Raw genomic sequence first — 16,587 nt, forward strand, 5'->3', positions numbered from 1 at the left:
GATATCTCCCACCTGGCTGTTGTTTAAACTTCAATTTTTACCGTACAAGTTTTCACTTTCACTAGTATAGTTGGATCGACCAACACGAATGGTTGGATTTCTTAAGATATTAATAGGGATTTAATTCTTTGATCATACATATGGAAAAAAAATTACTAGAAGAGATAAAATCCACTTCAATAATCTTTACATTTTACATTTTAAAGATTAATCTTATGGCTTTTTATTGTAGAAATAATTTATTTAAAAAGAAAATATAGTTGTATCAATCAATATTGGAATTTGTAAGTGTCAATCAAAATTAATTAGTTGTAACCATAGATAAGAAAACTATATAAGAATTATATATTCTAAAAACAATATAACTTTCAGGATGATTTTTTCTTTTCCGATTAATTTATATCTTTTGATTAGTAGTAATACTAGTAGATGGATATGTGATAATTAAGGATATATAAAAGTTATAGTGATGAAGAAGTGGTATAAGAGGTATTGAAATTGTGATTTTGCGGTTGATCTTGTGGCAAAATTTGATTCATGGAATGAGTAAGAAGTGGTTTAGAGGCAACAACACTAATTATCCATTGAGGTAGTTGTTGTACCAATGAATTAAAGCGCGCCAGCGCAGTCCTAATAAGAAGCTTTAAACAACGCGTGGGGAGCATCTGGGACACCGTGGTCCATGCATGTTAAAGTCATTAAGCTGTTATTGTCATCATAATCTTTCCCCCAAATCCATCATTCCAGCAAAACACAAATGCTCATTAAAGATTCCTAAACTACTTTTATTGGAACCCAGCAAGCATGGGCCAAACTAAATTATTATGAGAAGACTAATAACGCTTTTTTCATATGTTCTTTGGTGAATTCTGATGTTCATATCATCCCTTTCGGGGAAAAAAAATTAGGAGGAAAAACGCAAACTATTTATAAAAAGATTTCGTTTTTATTTTCAGCTTCCTTTGTGTATGTAAATACAGATTCATCTATTTAAGCATGGGAGACTTGCAGGAAATTTCTCATTCCCCCGCCCCTCCTTTGCAAGCGTTCTGTCCCTAGGGTGCCGTCAAGAACATCTCCACTTTCCTTCTTTTTTTTTTTAGAGAAATTGTATTATATATAACTTTTTTTATAACAAAATATAAAACAAGATAAGAGGCAGAAAGAGAAGAATGAAAAGTACTACAGGATAGTATAGAAATGCGTTGCAGAAATTAAAAAAAAAGTAATTAATATATTCTTTTATATTCAATTTTAAGTTTCTAATATAACTTTTCTTATTATTTTCTACTAATTTATGAACAAGCTACAAAGTTGATTTTGAATGCCACCTGTCAGGATGACAAGGCTAGGTCCTCTACCGACATCCTCCACAAGTGTGAGTATCCGCATCGGTTCTTCTATTCTTGAAGATGTAAACTATTCTCATCTGTGTTGTTAAACAAATTTTTTTTTTGAAAAAAGTGTTTTTTCTTTAATATACAATTAACAGTTTTGATATGTGATTAAAAGAGTAGAGATATCAAAGTGACTGCAATCCTAATTTTCTTACATCTCAATGTTCTCTCATTAATGCTAGTGCTTAACATTTTTAGCCTCAATATTTTTAAAAAAAATATGCATACCAGTTCAATCCTTTTTTCTCGGAGTGCATATATACTGCAACATGTTTGTAATACTGCTTAAAACTTAAACCATGTTAGGCATCTATGTTAAGAGATAGGTTTGAAAGTTCAACATCAACGGCAAACGGGAATACGGCATTGATGACCAAAAGGAAGGAAAGACATGTACAACTATACGAACTACCAACAATTCATTATAGTAGTAGTATACTACTACATATATTGATAAGTGGGGGCACAATCGATGTCGATGCAATGTACCTAGTCCTCAATTCAATTAATTTAAGGAAAAAAAACATAAAGAAATGACTTCCACTCGTGAAAACTAATAATTGGTGGAAAATAGATGTTTATAACGGCTGCCTCTTTCTATTTTTGCCAACCCAGTTTGCACAAACAACTTGTTAGGTTTCTAAAATTAATACTTGTGTCGGGTCTAGAGGTCAGTATCAGCCTCAATTTTAGACAAGATTAGATACTTCTTGCTTTTTTAGCTAACGAATTCTCTAATGATGGCTATACTATTTTTTTATAAGTTCTTTGTATTTTTTTCTAAAATATACAGATATAAAAACTTACCTGAGAGATGAAAAGGGTCAAAGTATCATTATATAGATTATTTTGATCGTAAATAAATTTAAATAGAATGTATTACTTATTATTATTCAATTACTTATTATTTACATGGAAATAATGTTATTTTTATAATATTACCCCATCTCATTGTATTTGCTTGAAGGTTTTTTTTCATATTTATTTATTTTTATTCATAAAAATCAAAGATAGATATAAAAAATTATAATAATTTATACAACTTACACAACCAACTAAATTTAACTCATTAATACTCTTCTTTAATTTGTTTCAACTATGAACAGACGAATAAGAGTTAAGTAATTTGATTTGAGAAATTGGGTCCATTTTGGTCAAACGAACGGAGGAAGACCAATGATTCAAGAGTGACTTGGAATGTTACAATACAAGTTGGGTAAATGCACAAAGAAGCCTGAGGCTAAGGATAGTGTAGATTCTCTAGAGGGCTGAGGTAGAATTAAAATGAACTTACAATGATTGGTCCCCCCCCAAACATTCGCTTTTTTAGAGGATAAAACGTTAAAATTTTGTCTCTAAATTTGTAAAAAACAGAATAAATTAATTTTTTTATTAATTTTTTTCTTTTAATTTAAACAATTATACCTACATTGTCACATGCTATCTACATGGTTGTCATGTGTCAAAGATCTGACCTTTTCATTTGGTCTCTAAACTTAACAATTTGTTGTCATTTTAGTTCGTAAATCTAATCACTTAATGACATTTTGATCTATGAACTTACATGTAATATCATTTTGGTTCTAAAGGTACTTTTAAATTTTCAATTAAGTTTCATGTTGTATGAAATTATTAGCATAAATATTATCATATTTTTTCACTTTTATTATTTATGTAATTTTATAGTTTAAATTATACTTTAAATGTAAAACTAATTTGTGAGTGATTACATCACAATAGTAAGAATTAATTGTTAAATCTAAGACATTACTAACAAGATTTTATAAAGTTCCAAACCAAATATTCTATTCCACTTAACTTATTATATTATATGCTATTAAATGTTACAACCATTTTCTTACACATGTTTTGTAGTCTTCACATTATTGTTCAACGATTAAGTGAGATAACTTAATATGAGTTAAAAATATACAACTTATAAAATTCAACATAAAATATAATTCACTCATTATATTCTCGGTAAGAAAGATAATTGTCATTCGTCATGTTGGAACATATAATATATACGACCTACAAAATAAAAAAATTGAGTATCATATATAATTCATCCATTATATTAGTATGTTAGAGTATACAAAATAAAAGAAAATATAATAAAAGGTGAAAAAAATAAATATATTTAATTTCGTCTTAAATTTTAGTTGAATAAAATGATTCATTTTGTATCTGTTTACCTTTTAATTTCTCATTAATTAAATAAACATACTGACTTTTAAAAATAAATTATTTGTTAGGTTTTATATATTTACATAATACACATTTGATTCTTATGAAAAACTAATTTAATTTTGATATATTTATTTGTTTTCAATTTATTTATATTGTTGTTTGTTAATGTTATAATATTATTTGTTAGACTTTAAACTTAATAAAATATAATAAATAAATTAATAATGATTTCAAATATAAAATATAATATTTTTAATTTTTATCCTCAATAATTATTTTTCATTCAATTTTTGTTGCCATAAATAATTGTTATCACTATTAACAAGTATTATGTATTATTAGTATGCTAACAATTTATATATAATGTGTCACTTAATAAAAATTCAAAAGTACTTTAAAGATTAAAACGATAGAATCTAATTAAATTCAAGAATCAAAATATTATTAAGTGATTAAGTTTAAGGATTAAAATGACAATATATTATTAAGTTTAAAGACTAAATAAAAAAAGCTTTATGACAATAATGTGATATAACAGGTGATACTCATCAAATATTAAATCATTACTGAAAGTATCTAATAGACATGATCGTTTAAATTAATAAATAAAATTAATTTATCATATTTTTTTATAAATTTAAAAACAAAATTTTAATTTTTCATCTTTTAATAATCTAACTTGTCACCAACTAACAAATTCAAAGAAAACAATAAATATTTACCTATTAACAGACCTTCAAAGAAAACAATAAATATTTACCTATTAACAGACTTACGTTGCAGTGTCGGTTGCACCCTTCATTTTCTAAAATTCACAAATAAAAGTTTTTTTAATAAAAAAAATTGTAAATAAAATCTTACAATTTATTATTTTTGAATTCACTCATTTTAATTTTTATAAATTGTCCTGATTAATCGGGGGTCTGTTAGAATTAGAAGAGGGAATGAAGTGAGGTAGACATGAGACTTGAGAGGAAGACAGACAAGACATTTTAATTAATTTATGAAATGATGAGTGTCAAACTCGACGCCTACAACTGAACACCGTTTTGCCCCCTAACCACCCTATAGACTGTCCTGCACCGTCCGATCCCATCTTCAGACAATTATTACGGTTGGATACGCACCGCCACCGTTATTATTCTCTGTTTCACTTTAACCTCGCACACGCCTCACCATGTAATAACAATTCCATACTTTGCAACTTGTAACCTTTCTATTCTACTCATCATAAAAGCTTGCCGGGGAATACTCGCCCACCTGTTGCTCATAATGTATTAAAAACACTTTTTAAAGTAAAAATATTTTTATTAATAAATAAAAAATTATATTATTTATGATATTTTTTACATTAAATATTTTTCTCTTTTAGTCATTACACTAAAAACATTAACAGCATCCATAATATATTAATCTTCAATGCACAATCGTTAGTACAAAGAATATCTTTATACACTAGAGATTGTCATCATATCTTTTATCAATATATTATTATACCAATTACAAAAATTCCATGGTTATATGATGTGAAATTGTTAGATATATTTGATCAAATTACTTTAATTTTTTTTAATTTTACATAAAAATATTTTTATTTTTAATACTTTATCATTTATTTATAAACACAGTGATTTTTTTAAAGAATATGTTTTGTTAAAATGGAAACTTTTTTTAATAAAGATAACATGTATTTCTCACATGACATAATTTTATTCAAATCGAATAAAATTACTATAAATAGAAGAATAAGATTATTATTATATTAAACAACAAAACTTTCTCTTAAAATATTTAATTAACAGAAGTTAATTGTATTAAGTTGAATAAGATTCAACAAAACTTTCTCTTAAAAATTTAATAGAATTATATGTCTAAGACTCACACTCAAAATTACCAGTAAACCTAAAATAAAAAATAATATTGTGGCAACTGATATGTGTATTTGATGATTAAAAGAATGACAACTGAAATTCAATATTATGAGTTTTTTATAATGTTGTTCAACATTAATAATTGAAATTTCACCTTAATACAAAACTTATAGTATCACTTTTGCTGCTGATTTATATTAGTTAGGTTAATAAGTGAAATTCGAATTTTAGTTTAAGAAAGTAGCATTAAAAAAAATAAAAAAAATGTTTTATTTTCCTTCTTATTCTGGCATTACAAAGGAAAAGGTTTACTAGAGAAAGGGCAGAGAAGGTTCTTTTCTGCATCAACAAAACCAACTCCTGGACTTGCTGTCAATATCACACCATAACTGCTATTGAAGCTCTGCTCTCTGACTTGCTTGCATACTCTCTCTGTTCTTTCTGTTCACAAAGATTTGTAAATTTATATTTATCATACCATATATACTATATAATATATTGTATGCTCCACTTGTTTGAAGCTGTGTTGCATATTCTGGATCCTATCATCTTGTGGCTTTGATGTCTAGAGCATTGGAACATGATTACATAGGGTTGGCAGAGAATCCGTCAATGGACGGAAGCTCTGACAAACTGTCTTCTGAGGATGGTAAAACCTCATCACTGAACTTGAAGGAGACAGAGCTGAGGCTTGGCCTCCCTGGTTGCGAGTCTCCAGAGAGAAAATCAGGTTCTGCACTCTGTCTTTTTGGCAAAGAGTTGCAGAACAATAACAATGTTTGCTCAGTTGTAAGCCCTTTGAAGGCTGGGGCCAAGAGGGGCTTCTCTGATGTCACTGAGGGATCTCAAGGAGCTGCTTTGTTCTCTCCAAGAGGGGCCAATGTTGGGAAACCTATTATTGGTTTAGACACTCAAACTAACACCCAACAACAGGCTAACACCACCATCAAAGAGGTTGGTGCAGTTCTTCCTCAATCTACTAAACCGGTTCAGGAAAAGAATGATCAGGTTGCTGCAACAAATGGCCATGCAAGTGCTCCTGCTGCTAAGTATGTTTGTTTGCATCCTTCTTAACTTTTTTGTTTTTTCTGTTGTGTTTACTAATCCACATGTTTTGTTTTGCTTATTGCTATGCTATAATCAGGCTGAATAAAGGAATAGAAGGTGGAAAGAGTTTGAGTTAGATGTCTTGTTTTTTTGTTGAAGATGTAGCAATTCATGAAACTAGCATCTGATTGGCTGTTCAATGGCTTCTTTTTCTTTCTATTTTCTCATGGAGGATTTGAAATTGTGAGCATGAATGGGAAATTAACCTTTCGGAATTTGATATATATCTATTGTATTTCTCATACCTATGAAAAAAATTAGTTAACTTTGTCTCTGCCAGATGCGGTGCCTTATTAAAAAGAAGGTTGTGCGAGGTAGGTAGGTTGATAATCTATTCAAGACATTGTTAAAGCTGGTGTAAACAAATTGTGTGATTAAAAATTGATAGTCATATTTTTAATCCTGGTTTTTCAGTTAGATATTGTTTCTAATCCTAAAAAGTGAAGTGGTTAATGGATTTTTTTCCTTTATGGGAAAGTTTTCGACTTCTGATATTACTCTTTTATAGAATTCATTTTGGGACTAATGAAAATAATTTTTTTCGCAACAGGGCACAAGTTGTGGGATGGCCACCAATTCGATCTTTCCGAAAGAACACTATGGCCTCTAATTTGACAAAGAACAATGATGACGATGAGGGAAAATCAGGATTTGGTTGTCTCTATGTAAAAGTCAGTATGGATGGTGCCCCTTATCTTAGAAAGGTTGATCTCAAAACATATAACAACTATATGGAACTTTCCTCAGCCCTTGAGAAGATGTTCAGCTGCTTTACCATTGGTACTACCTCTGCCTTTCTTCAAAATCCATATGTATTTGCTTTTTTCACAAGTTTCTTCTACACGCCCTTTCAAAGGCTTATGGTTTTTTTCATTAGTTTCTTTAGCTTGACTTTCAAAGGCTAATAGTATTTTTTACCAATTGATTAACATTGAAACTTGTATTTGCTAAATCTAAAAAATTGGAATTTGACATCTGTGTAGTTTCACTTGGCAAGAAAGAGCCTAAGCTTCTTTTTTAGCCACTATTTCCCTTTTGAAATTCTACATAACCACTTTGCAACGTGACATTTTCCTATTCATTAAAATTAGGTCAATGCAATTCTCCTGGACTTCCTGGGAAAGATGGACTAAGTGAGAGCTCTTTGAGGGATCTTCTCCATGGATCTGAATATGTTCTTACATATGAAGACAAAGATGGAGATTGGATGCTTGTGGGTGATGTTCCTTGGGAGTAAGCTATTTTTCCTCTTGTCATGATTATAATTTATATATTTTAAGATAATGTTATTTTTCAATTATGATAGCTCTGGTTGAACTTGTTAAATCCTTTGTCAATGCAGGATGTTCACTGATTCATGTCGGAGACTAAGGATCATGAAAGGCTCTGAGGCAATTGGGCTAGGTATGTCTTATTCTTACTTTTAGCATGCATTTACATGTGAAGTACTTTCTGGATTAAAGGCTCTTTTAAGGAAATTGTAAAGCTATTCTTGCATGAATTCTTGCTTATTAGGCAACCGATTGAAAATGTTTTTAATTTTTGTTAAGAGTTATTTTAATGTTATCTTGACTTTTTTATTCTAATCTCATATTAGAATCACTCCATTGTAAAATATCATCTTTCATCATAATCTTTGATTTGGAATGCAAGATTTATTAAACATGTGTTCTGAATTGTCTTGGTTGCAGCTCCAAGGGCCATGGAAAAATCTAGGAGCCAAAACTAATGCAGAAAAAACCTGTTTGACCGAAGCTGGTTATTACTGAAGCATATAAAGATTTACAAGGGCGTTTGAGTTTATGATTCTGTTCAAAATCAAAAACATGTCATTCAGTGTCTCAGTTTTTGTGCATTAATAGTCTGACAAGTTTTATTAGTAGAATTCAACTGGAGACATCCAGACAATATATACACATATTTTGTTTGTTTCTCTATTTTGTGTATCTTTGGATTCTAGTTGCTGTATAAAAGAATTGCTTGTTGTGCTTTTCCCCTCTATAACTATTCTGAATTTTCTCCATGTATTTGTTTTCAATATACATACTGAACCTTTGTATTTTGTTATTAAATGGTAATAACCATATCTCTTGGTCCTATAATGTTAGTCCCCATGATAAAGAGGAAATTTGCTGGTTGTGCTGTGTGTGATATATTTAAATTCTGTCATTATTTTTATATATTCTAAGGTTGCTCTCAATTCAAGGAAGATATCTGTTTAAAAGAACAGAATGCCGGAATCCTGAAATGCTTAATTTAGCATGTATATGATATTTTAATTGGAAAAGTGAACTGAAATTCAATTCTAAGGAACGGGAAGATTAGCATCAAGGCCGAGAGTTTAATATATATTTTTTAATAAAATGTAATTTTAAGTTGTGTATTTGGATTTGTTCATTCTAAAATAAAAAGTTTTTTTTACAACTTGGTAAAATAATTATTCTGCTTTAGTTCTCCCAAATTTCCTCACTTTTTAAAACTTTTGAATGAAAAGCGCACAAGAGTTTGACTTCTGCACAGTAAAACTGCAATAATCGATTTGTTGGTTCATTTATTAATTCACATAAATAAATAAATATTCATTTTATCATACTAAATCTTTTTCGTAACGATTTTATCATACTAAATCTAACTTTTTCGAAATTTACTATATTCACGGGATATTATATAATCGAATTTAGTGACAGGATGCATGATTTACTTGTATAATTATTTACTTATATGGATTAATAAATAATTTATCACACTTAAATAGTACACGATTTTATTACAAAGAAATCAAACTCGCAGCTGATGTTCTAAAATAAACTATAATCAAATGGCCCATCATTCAAGATAAGATAACAGTTCCAGACTGGCACCCAGGCTTCATGATCATCTCACCTCACCAATAGTATCAATGCCAGTTAGGAAAAAGGTCAAGTGAAATGACACTAATTCAACACTTAAAATTATTCAATACTCCAATCTAAGTTGTAACAAATTCAACAAAAACACACGCACACTGCACACATGTATATACAAAATTTGGCAATGGCTGCATTTAATTTGAACCAAAGTAGGCAAATGAAACAAGGATTTCGAAGGCGAAAGTGGCAGACATGAAAATGAATGCAGTGTTCATAGAATTAGTGTTAATGGTCAGTGTGGTGCTGCAGGAATGTTGCACCCGGACCCTACAACTGCAAGTATAAATGAAGGCTGAAGACGACACGAAAGTCTAGTTTACTAGCAAAAAATGCGCCAAAATTTGCAGTAGCCACTTCCAAACTAGATAAAGACTCCAGCAGTGCATTATTGTTATATGCGTTGACAACATAATAAGATGTGAGGTTCATTGTGTGTGCTACTGTGATTTTGAACTGTTGCGGAGGATGGTGCAGATTTATAATGCCAAACTTTTGAGACGATAATAAGAAAGATTACTGACACATTGGCATAGTTATGTGAACAAGGAGCAAACCATATTAGAAAGAATTCAGCATTGACTAAAGATAACTTAGCTTGAATTTCAAAAGGAAACGGCCAAGAAGAATAAAAAAACTACATCTTAAGGCAAATCAGGCAGAAGAAACAATGCATACATAATACAGGTACAAAACTTCTTTCTACTACATACCCTTGTCTAAGAAACTCTAACTTATTGTTCAGATATCTGTAAATAAACCATCTGAGTGTATCCATTAAATACAGAATTGTCAAGGTTGGCCAAACCTAGCCTTCGGAACAAGCCATACCGCCCATCTTCAACAATAGGACTGGGTGCACGAGCAGGATCATATCTGGTTTGATGGGTGAGGGAAGGACCAGCAACTGGAGGGAGCTCCCAGTAAACATCAAGAATAGATTCAATATATCGGCTATTCTGGAAATGTTGAGCATAAGATATTGGCTTATTACTATGATTAAAGTTATCCCGCATAAAGCCTCTAACTCCCCACCATGCTTCATCTGGACCACAGAGTTCTTCAATATCGACTGCTTTCTCCCAGAATTTCTTCCTCCTTGACCTGATCCTAGCTTCATCACTGTCTTTAAAGCAATTGTGCCCCCCACCTTAGATCAACAAGAGAATGAAATAGAAGTGAATTTCCTTATCAGGAACAAGTTATTGCTTACCAGATACCCCTAATGCTAATAGCCTAATAGAATAATATATTAAAAAATTTAAATAGAGAAAACTAATTCCACACTGCTGTAAGGATTATCAAAAGTTGTCTGAAACCAACCAAATATTTTCCAACTGGATGCTACACTTACTATGGCAACAACGCTTGTCAAAATGTTATCACAGTACTTTTTGTAACCAAAACCATAAATTGAGAAGTTTTTGTAGTATTGAATGAATCACTTTTGGCATTGGTTAGAGTATAACTCAGACAAAATTCCACATTTTCTGCTGCTTTGCCGAATTGTCTAGAGTTTCTAAGCCCTCAAGTTGTTTAATGCAACACCTCAGTCCTTCAAGTAAGATATTTAACTAGTCAAGCCAAAACACATCAAGAATTGATAGTTGAAACATATCAAGCCCCCGTAACTATGTCAAGAGGAAATGCAACACTAATGAATGTCTATAACATGAGAGTTACATGCAATGCTAATTGAAACGGAAAGAAAATTCAGTAACATATAAATAATTCTAGAAAGTGAATTTACATACCTCTAATATAAGATTGATCACATATCTGCCTTAATGAATAATGATCACCAGTTCCAGTGTCATAGTTATCCTCAAAGACAAGATGTCGGAACCCAGCTTTCAAAGCTTGTTCAATTCTGCTCATTTTGACATATATAAAATAATAAATAGTAATAATGAATAACTGTTTCATCAGAAGCACTCAACTATTGAATCTTGCATCTCAAAGATCTAGTAAGTCACCTTTTCAATTCATTCTGGTGGTCATCAAAAAATATAAGAACCCGATTAAGGTCCGAAATCCCGTGTTTCTTCATCACGTTGGGCCAGTCAATGCTCCCAAAATCCACAAAGTCCTTCCCAGCATAATACGTGCAGTTACCATCAACATAAGCAGGTCCCTTTTTCAGGTACTTTTCTGGATGCCTAGGTGAAAGAGAAATTATTGGTGTGTCTGGCATAGCCTGCCGCAAAACCCAAGTTGAATGTCCTTTGAAAGCACCACTCTCGATCATCAGATCTGGCTTCAGCCAGCAGGCAATAAACCAAAGCCCAAAGCTGTGGTCAAAACCCATCCCATACATGTTGTTCTTAATTGGCCGGGTTTCATATATAGGAACAAACTCTTCTAACCCCTTGAGTAAATCTTTTGATGTCCATTCCACAGTTTTACCATGTTTCGATCTGCCTTTACCAAGGATAAGATTATAAGTATCCCACAACAATTCAACAACACGACTTAATGATTTCAAAATTAAAAGTAAGGATGTGAAACAAGAGTGTTAAAATTAAAAATCATCATTTTACTCCCAATTCCATAATGCTTAAAATGACAAGCTCGTTCACAAAATGTTAGTTTGGCCACAAACACTTCACACATTTTTGTTACCTAACTAGAATAGAATAATTCTACCCCCCCCCCCCCCCCCCCAACATCACCATCCTACTAATCTTCCTCCTTGCTTTGTATGATAAGTATTGAATTTTATTTTTTTATATTTATTTCCAATTCCAAGACATTAAATGCATTTACTCTTTCATTTAATAATTTTATTCATAAAGTATTAAGAAAATTTATAGAAAGATTTGTAGGAAAATAGGTTGGAGATACCATATTGTCTAATGATATGGGCATAACATAATGGTGTATATAAGTGGGGGTAACTGTCATATCATAAGTAAGCTTTTGGGATTGAGTTAAGCTAAGACCTAAATTCTAAGATAGTATTAAAACTTATTCTAGTGGTTGATGTTGGACCTATGGGGTCACTCTTACAGGGCCATAATTGGATCACCTACCAATATCCAGTCTTCATCGCGAGGGGGTGTTGGAAATCCACTTTAACTAGTGATATAGTTAAAATAGTGTACACAAGTAGTAGCTTTTGGGTTGAGTTAGGCTCAAATGTTAAATTCTAAAAAGACATAATGCCACTCACTCACTCAATAATAATAAGAAACAAAAAATTGAAAGTTTTTTTGGGAGATTATAGCTTTTATTTGTAACAAAAACATTCCATGTATTGATTTCTTAATCGTTACCATAAGGGAAATAAGATGGTTAGCAGAATTGATAAAGACATACAGCCACATTGCTACCTTTGAACAGCTGGCTAGTTTAACATACACAGGGATTTTCATCAGCATTCAAATAACCGTTCAGGAACAACCAATTAGGGAACAACACAAGCAATTCAAGGATCCGGAAATACAGTAAATTGAATGTAGTAGCATTTAATTTAGTTTTTCCCGTGGATCCAAAAAATCCGATACGAAACCGAAAATGGCTCAGGAAGAGATGAGATCAGCGCTTGAGACTTACAGCAGGGCACGCCGAGGGATCCGAAATCGGAGTCGAGGCCATCGAAGCCGAAGAAGCCGGCGCCAGAGACGGGGCTGTAGGAAGAGGAGATGCAGACGAAGCCGCGAGATGTGAAGAGGAAGGAGAAGGCCAAGAAGATGAAAAGGAGGATGATGACGCAAGGGAGGTAGAAGGAACCGGAACCGGCGATTCGGGAGAGGTAATTGGAGGCTCTGGTGGTGATGCGGAAGAGAATGTGTTGGTTCTTCTTTGTCTTGGATTCGTCGGCGTCTCCGTCGGCGTCGCCGTCGGCGCAGGAGTTGACGCGGCGGGAGGAGAGAGTCCGCTCCAACATGGAGGGCGCGGAGAGATTGGGATGACGGTGAGTAGGGGTGGTGGTGCTGCTGCTCTGCGTCTGTGAGGATGCTCCAGGAGATGACATTCTTATTCTTATTTATTCATCCTTTCTTTTCTTAATTTAACCAACTGCCACACACTGTCTCTATGTAAACGGAAGTCTTTTAATACAATCATTTATTACTATCATATTATTTAAAAAATCAAATATAAAAAAATAGTGACATGATAAAATTTATTTTTAAAAAATGTTATATAAATTGTTCAGCATGGATCTTTAGGATTAATTAGTAATATTTGTGAAAGATTTTTTTTTTACTAAATTTTTTTATGAAAGATTTCCATGAAGTGAGAGAGTTAGTTCAATAGATGTTGCTACTTTGAAAATTCTTAATTCATGAGTTGTGGATAGGGAAGGCAATTGGGAATAGGTGAATTTTTAATTGATAATTTTGTTCACCTATTTGAATATCTAGTTTGATGATAGTCTTTTTAAAGACCTATTTTATATTAAAGTTTTATATAAATTTAGCTTCTCTTTATATTGGACATTATTGACTTATAAATTTTTTAGAAAAATTTTATATAAATAAAACTATAATTTATAAAAATCAAAATTATGATTATTCAAAGCATGAAATAAAGATGAAAATAGGTGAACTAAATTCTATAAAAGTCAAGTTTAACACCTTAATTAATATGATATAAGTTTATCCCATTCAATATAACTTAGTTAAAAAATCTATTTTGTAATAAGTTTTATAATCAAAACATGAATTTATCGGCCAATAAATTTATATGTTTTATTCTTTATTTAGGTCAACATTCACAATATTTTTTAAAAGATGAACAAATATATAATTTTGATATATTATTATAGCAATTTAATATAATAATAATAATAAAATGATTATAATTTATATTTACTTAAATAGACCAATTTATTATTTTTCAAGATTTTTTAAATGACATAAAATTTGATCTTTTTAATAAAATAGACTTTTATAAAAACATAGATTTGATCTATTTTTTTTAAAAAAATTATGAGACTTTTAACCTGAGCATATTCTTACCTCTAATTGTGAAAAGAGTTTTATGTCACCATAATATTTCCTTAGTTTCCCTTTATATAATATTTTTATAAAAATATTTAATTCAAATTAGTTGTTGTTTCAAAAAAATTTAGTAATTTTTTTTTTCATGAAGCACCTTTAGTGAGAGTAGTAGTTGTTAAGGAGAAGAAACCTAAATAATTAGAGAGATAAAAAAAAGGTATACTAAAAAGTTACGTATTAATGAAATTAAAATATTACATTTTTTTAATATATGTCTGAAAATTTTAATCTTCATATAAAGGTAAACAGATGGAGTATAAATATATTTATAACTATGATTAAGAAATTCATTAAAAAAAAACTATGATTACATAATAACATTGATTTGAGTTATAAGAAAGACATCCGATTACATAAGAAAGAAAATACATATTAGAATTGTCTTTATCTCCAAGAAGTTAGTTGTACGAATAGGAATACCGTAAAGCGAGTAGTGTGAGTTATTCCTTATTTGATAAAGAAGGGACGAAAACAATGGTGAGCAAAAGGAAGGAACCCAAACACAAGCTTATTGTGTTATTGTGATCCTAGTCCCATCCCATCAATATAAGTACCATCTATATCTTCCAAAACTCCAATCATGCTTACTCTGCCAATGCCATGGTGTGTCTAGGAGCACTCTTTGGATGCAAGCGTTCCAATTCCATCGTAGCCTATCTTCTGTCAGTTTTGGTCTCCATATCAATTATTTGCGTTTTGCGTTTGCTGTGTTACGGCCTTTGCTGGTTACTAAAGAGGTGGAGAGGTCATAATCCAAACGGTGCCTTAGAAGTGCAATCACAGAATACAACGCATGGCCAATAGATGCTTCCATCTAGAGCTTCTCTAGCTCTGTTTTCTTAATGTACTTTCATTCTGCTCTATTGTGTAGGAAAGGAGACATGCGTTTCTTTTATTGAATGCATTTCTAAATTATTTGGCCTATTTTATGCATTTTCTCTCTTCTACCTCTTGCATCAAAGTTTAAACTATAATTGTCCTTTTAGTGTAGCAGAGTTATGGAAAGGTGCGTGGGACTTTTATCAAAACTATTTTTTTTTTTTATGTTTTCATTTTTGAGGGTCAATTCAAATTATTACTGAAAATCAAATAAAATCACATAATAAATGGTAGGACTTTTGAGTAACCGTAACAAATTAATAAGAATTGTAACATATGTTATAATTTATTATTTTTTTTTTTTACTTTTTTAAACTGAATTTATAATATTTTTTATGACTTTAGTTTTTTTTTATTAATGACTTTAAAGTTGTACATGTTTTATTTAATCTTAGTATTTTGAAGTTGTAAGTTTTTTTATAGAATTTTTCATTTATTTTTTTCTTTTGTTTTGCTGTCAATTTTTTAAAAAAAAATTGTAAATAATTTTATTTATTTAATTATTTGAATATTATTTTATTTGATATATTTTGTATATTTAAAATTTAGATAATTTTTTAATGATGTTATTGAATTTCATTTGTTTTGTAAATGAAATAAAAAACAATGTTATTTAATATATTTTTTTGAATAGCTGTTTTATTTTAAATACTTAAATTTTAAAACAAATATAAAAATATTTTTTTACTAATATTAGCTTATACTTTATAAAATAATATTATTTATTTTGTATAAAGGAATTTACTATTAACAATATCTAATAATTTATTAATAAAAGTAGTTATTAAATTAAAAATAACATAATATATTAATATAAAATGAATAATACAAATTAAAGAGAAACATAAAAAATAGAAACTATATTATATTTATTTAATAATTAAATAAATAAAATTATTTATAATTTTCAAAAAAAATTCAAAACAAAACAAAATAAAATAAAATAAATAATTCTAAAATAAAAAATTTTAAAGGTAAAAAAAGAAACTTATAACTTCAAAGTCGTAAGATTAAAAAAGAACATATAACTTTGAATTTATAAATAAAAAAATTAAACTAAGGTCGTAAAAAAGTTTACAACTTCAATTTAAAGAAGTAAAAAAAATAATAACTTATACCAGACAGAAGTCATAAACTTGTTACAACTTTTTCCTTTTCAATAATAATTTGAAATTGATCCCAAATGAAAAAAAATTACACCTTCCTAGTAAATGTCCCAAGATGCATCGTT

At 30.1% G+C, this 16,587-nt stretch overlaps 2 protein-coding genes across 2 annotated transcripts; one reads left to right on the forward strand and one right to left on the reverse strand.

The window, feature by feature from the left end:
* Positions 1-5,772: 5,772 nt before the first annotated feature.
* LOC114388331 (auxin-responsive protein IAA27-like) lies at positions 5,773-8,667 on the forward strand. Its single transcript, XM_028348751.1, has 5 exons — positions 5,773-6,507; positions 7,116-7,345; positions 7,657-7,798; positions 7,908-7,969; positions 8,257-8,667. Exons 1-5 carry the CDS (start codon positions 6,020-6,022, stop codon positions 8,292-8,294), a joined length of 960 nt encoding a protein of 319 aa, XP_028204552.1. The 5' UTR covers positions 5,773-6,019; the 3' UTR covers positions 8,295-8,667.
* Positions 8,668-10,032: 1,365 nt separating this feature from the next.
* On the reverse strand, positions 10,033-13,549 carry LOC114385678. Its single transcript, XM_028345697.1, has 4 exons — positions 13,027-13,549; positions 11,448-11,892; positions 11,226-11,341; positions 10,033-10,621 (listed from the first exon to the last, which is right to left on the reverse strand). Exons 1-4 carry the CDS (start codon positions 13,445-13,447, stop codon positions 10,206-10,208), a joined length of 1,398 nt encoding a protein of 465 aa, XP_028201498.1. The 5' UTR covers positions 13,448-13,549; the 3' UTR covers positions 10,033-10,205.
* Between the last annotated feature and the right edge of the window lie 3,038 nt (positions 13,550-16,587).

Source organism: Glycine soja, chromosome 15 (assembly GCF_004193775.1).
Source record: "Glycine soja cultivar W05 chromosome 15, ASM419377v2, whole genome shotgun sequence".
NCBI classification, from domain to species: domain Eukaryota; kingdom Viridiplantae; phylum Streptophyta; class Magnoliopsida; order Fabales; family Fabaceae; genus Glycine; species Glycine soja.